This window comes from Penaeus chinensis, chromosome 39 (genome assembly GCF_019202785.1).
Source record: "Penaeus chinensis breed Huanghai No. 1 chromosome 39, ASM1920278v2, whole genome shotgun sequence".
NCBI lineage: Eukaryota > Metazoa > Arthropoda > Malacostraca > Decapoda > Penaeidae > Penaeus > Penaeus chinensis.
In genome coordinates, this window is record NC_061857.1 from 1,171,631 (window position 1) to 1,176,630 (window position 5,000).

At 40.5% G+C, this 5,000-nt stretch overlaps 1 protein-coding gene across 1 annotated transcript in view; it reads left to right on the forward strand.

Annotated features, from left to right (window-relative positions):
- The window catches only part of LOC125046928 (mucin-19-like), a 7,734-nt gene extending 4,305 nt beyond the window's left edge, over positions 1 to 3,429 (forward strand). Inside the window, exons 2-3 of the mRNA XM_047644954.1 lie at positions 564 to 2,792; positions 3,279 to 3,429. Coding sequence (XP_047500910.1) covers positions 587 to 2,792; positions 3,279 to 3,379 — 2,307 coding nt within the window. The 5' untranslated portion in view covers positions 564 to 586 and the 3' untranslated portion in view covers positions 3,380 to 3,429. The remainder of the gene's footprint in view (positions 1 to 563; positions 2,793 to 3,278) is intronic.
- The last annotated feature ends 1,571 nt before the right edge of the window (positions 3,430 to 5,000 follow it).

Below are 5,000 nucleotides of genomic sequence, written 5' to 3' on the forward strand. Positions count from 1 at the left end.
CCGTGATCTGTCCACATAAAACATGTTAAGGTGCTCATTGGAGCAACAGGGTGTTCTAAGGTGGACCTGGAGTGTAGCCACAACTAATCAGTTCCACAGAACTCAACACTCCGATATACCCTGCAGTTCTGGAGGACACTCCTCCATTGAGTACCAACAAGGATGTGGTCAATCTCCTTGGCCACATTGCCTGTATCACTGTACCAAATCCAATGATGCAGGTCAAAACACTGATACCAGTGTATAAATATTTTTACCTCTATATATACAAGTATGCAAATATGTATATATAAATATATATTTACATCTATGTATATATCTATGTATACTTATATGTGTATGTATATATATACATATACAAACACACACACACACACGCATGCATACTTATATATATACATATATATACACATTGTGTGTGTGAGTGTGTGTGTGTGTGTGTGTGTGTGTGTGTGTGTGTGTGTGTGTGTGTGTGTGTGTGTGTGTGTGCATGTGAGTCTTTTCAGATTTACAGTATAAGGCTACTATAATATATAAATGAATTATATTTTCCTTTCTTGCAGCAAATAGCGAGGGATTGTCAGAGATGTGGAGTCTTGTGTTGCTCGCTGGCCTCTTGACACATTGCTTCACAAGTGATGGGAAGTCCACCTTGTTGGAGGCACATTATCCTTACTTTCATGATGCGCATAATGGGAGCATCAAGAATCTTCCTAGGACTCATGGCCTGGAAGTCAGCCCTCCAGCAGCGGGAATGCCAGGCGTCGGGCGCTTCGGCATCGTGGGCCCCGGGGAGGTGGGGAAGGTGGGCGACGTCACCAACGGCACCGGGTTCACCGGCATCGTCGACGGCGGCGTTGGCGTGGCCGGCGCTGTAAAGGGAGGCGTCGGCGTCTCCGGCCTCGTCACTGGCGGCGGAGTTGCAGTGGTTGGCTCCATCCTCGGTGGAGTTGGTGTCTCTGGCATGGTTGCCAATGGCACGGGAGTGGCAGGAGATGTAAGAGGTGGCATCGGCGTGGATGGCTTAGTGTGGTCCAATAGCACAGGTGTGCACGGTGAGGTCAGCAGTGGCATTGGTGTATCTGGTGCCATCGAAAATGGCACAGGTGTTTATGGAAAAGTAAGCGGAGGCACAGGTGTCTATGGCATTATCAAGAATGCAGTTGGTGTAAGAGGAAATGTAAGAGGTGGTGTGGGGCTGGTTGGAACCCTTAAAGATGGAGTCGGGGTATTAGGATCCATCAGCAATGGCACTGGGGTGCTTGGGGTAGTGAAAGGGGGGAAAGGAGTTCTTGGGAATATAAGGAATGGCACTGGCATTAGGGGCATTGTCGAAAATGGAACAGGTGTTGTGGGGTACGTCATAGGAGGCACGGGCCTGAACGGGACGGTAGAGAATGGCACTGGGGTATTTGGCATGATCTCGGGCGGAACCGGGGTGGCCGGGGCTGTCCTAGACGGCACGGGGGTGAATGGAACCATCCTGAGTGGCACAGGCGTGAACGGGAGTGTGAGCGGAGGCACGGGCGTCGCGGGGATCATCGGCAGAGGCACCGGCGTGTCTGGCGTGGTCAACGGAGGCGTGGGATTGAGAGGGTTCGTCGTACCAGACACCTATCTGGCTCGCCTGCTTGGGGAAACGCCGGCCGCTGGAACTGTTGGCGATGAATCTCTATACATTGGTGGGGAATCTCCAGTGGTTGTTGGTGAAACAGCAGGTACTGGTGGTGAATCAAAAGATATTGGTGGTGATGGTGATATAACTTCAGATATAGGAGGTAAATCTCAATTTGTCAGTGATGTTAGAAATAAATCTCCGCTTCTTGAGGTGCAGTCACCATTTGTTGGGGATGTAGCACCAATTTCTAAAGGTGAATCACCAATACCTGGGGATGAATTTCCTTTAGTTGGGGGAGAATCACCAATACCTGGGAATGAATTTCCTTTAGTTGGGGGAGAATCACCAATTGCTGGAGAATATTCACCAACATCTGGAGATGAAACACTAATTGCTGGAGATGAATCACCAATTCCTGAGGATGAATCACTACTTGATAGATATGAAGCACTAATCCCTAGTTATAAATCATCACTCGTTGGGAAAGAATCACCAATTGCTGGACATGAATCACAAATATCTGGGGATAAAACACTAAGGGATGAATTACCAGTACCTATGGATGTAGATGCAATACCTACGGGTGAACCTATGAATGTAGATGCAATACCTACGGGTGAACCTATGAATGTAGATGCAATACCTACGGGTGAACCTATGGAAATAGCACATAGGGATACAGCACCAAGTGCTTTTGATGAAGCACCAATTCTAGGCGATGAATCACTCTTTGTTAGGGATGAAGTACCGATTGCTGGAGATGAACCACCAATTTCAGGAGATAAATCACCGCCTGCTAAGGGTGAAGCCACGGTTACTGGAGATGAATCATTTGCTGGGGGTGAATCTCTAATTCCTGAAGATGAATGGCCAGTTCCTGGAGATGAGTCACCATTTGTTGGGGATGAATCACCAGTTCCTGGGGGCGAGCCACCAACTGCTAGGGATGAATCGCCACTTGTTGGAGGAGAAGAATCGTTTGTTGAGGAGGGAGCTGAGGTCGAGGCCCCCGATGGCGGAGGCAGTGCGGCACTTGACGGGAGGCCGGCCGCTGATGAAGCTCCGGCCGCACCCTCGGAGACGCCTGCTGTGCCCCTTCCGGTCTTCGGCGAGGCGCCCGCTGTGGGCGGCGATTCCGTTGTTGATGAAGCCGCTTACGGAGGCGAGGATAAAGGTAAGGGCAACGGATAGTTTTGTCTTCTTTACCTGTACTATGTATCATTTAGTCGTTCATTGTTCTTGTTTTGGTGACAGCTGACTAAAAAACAATACATGAGGCATATATGTCAAAACTGGACACAATTATATGTCACGTACTTCCATCATAAATTATCTTAAACAAAATAGTTATCCCTGGTTTACAATATATTACGAAACTCTTGGCCTCTTCCTCTGATATATCTCTAAATGAAGTGCAAACTTGCATGCAGACATATGAGATGTAAAGATTATTGTCATAGATATAATGCTTAATGTATATATTGTTATTATTTAAATTTATAAGAAACCAATATACAATCATAACATTAGGATGTTTCGCTGCAAAATACAGAAAAAAAGAGAGACAGACAAAGACAGATAGCCAGAGATCACATGAAATCTAAGACATGCGTAAATGTGCATCTCCTAACTGCATAAATAATGTCATATTTGCTTTCAGGTCAGGTCGACTTCCATGAACGCAGTCCAGCTGACCTGTTTCAACATGACTCTTCAACGAAAAGCAGAGAGGATATGTTATCAGATGAAAAACGTCTTTGATATGTGTTTATACAACATTTTCTGAACATGAGTGTGTTTTTGTATACGACTGACTAGGTTTCATTCTCATATTCGTATCACGCCATCAAACTCAAGAAAAAACATTGATTGTAACAGAAATATATGAAGCAATATTATTATTCATAACAAAATATTTATCAGCTAATATAAACTTTATAGCGCCTACTTAAATGCGTACGTGTGTACATGTATATATATTCTATTTATATATGTACACATATGTATAAAAATAAATTATTGAATGAATATATATATACATATATACACACATATATATACATATATATAATATATATATATATATATATATATATATATATATATATATACACGTGTGTGTGTGTGTGTGTGTGTGTTTGTGTGTGTGTGTGTATATATGTGTATATTTATATATGTATATACATATATATACACGTGTGTGTTTGTGTATGCATGTATGTACTGTATATATATACATTTTTCAACAGCCATTCATTCCACTGCAGGATACAGGCCTCTCTCAATTCACTATTAAGAGGTTATATGGCAGTGTCACCTTTGCCTGATTGGATGCCCTTCCTAATCAACCGCGGTTCGGCGCGCTAACACTTGTTCCACGGCGGTGACTTCCTTTACGACACCTGCGTATGACTTCTCAAGGCGATATGTCGTGTTCACGGGCTCGAGCCAACAGTCAGAGCACAGGCATTTTTTCGACCACCGCGACGGGGAATTGAACTCGATAGTCCAGTGCTCTAACCACTGGATTATCGCGACAGTCATACACACACACACACACACACACACACACATATGTATATATATATATGTATACTGTATACACACACACACACATATATACATATATGTATATATATATATATATATATATATGTATATATGTGTGTTTGTATGTGTGTATGTATGTATATATACATATATATAATATTTTATACATATACTTATATATGTATAAAAATATATATGTATATGTATTTATAATATATATAAGATTATATATATGTATATTTATATATATGCATATACATGAATATATATATATGTAAATGTATACGTATATATACATATATACATATATACATAAGAACAAGAAAAACATAAATATATACATATATTAATATATTTATATGTACATGCATATATTATCATCTATGTATGCATATATATATATATGTGTGTGCGTGCGTTTGTGTATGTGTATGTGTGTATGTACGTATGTATATATGTATGTATACATGTATATATGTATGTATGTATATATGTATGTATGTATGTATGTATGTATGTATTTTAATATATACATGTATATACATATATGTGTATATGAATCGGAAATCGATATATATGTATGTATGTATGTATGTATGTATGTATATATGTATGTATGTATATATGTATGTATGTATGTATGTATGTATGTATGTATGTATGTATTTTAATATATACATGTATATACATATATGTGTATATGAATCGGAAATCGATAGTTACATTGCAAAAGATAAAAAAAAACATAAAGAAAGAAACTGATAGGAATTATGAAAACAATAGTAATAACATAAACAACCACAGTAATAATAGTAATGATGCCAGAAATACT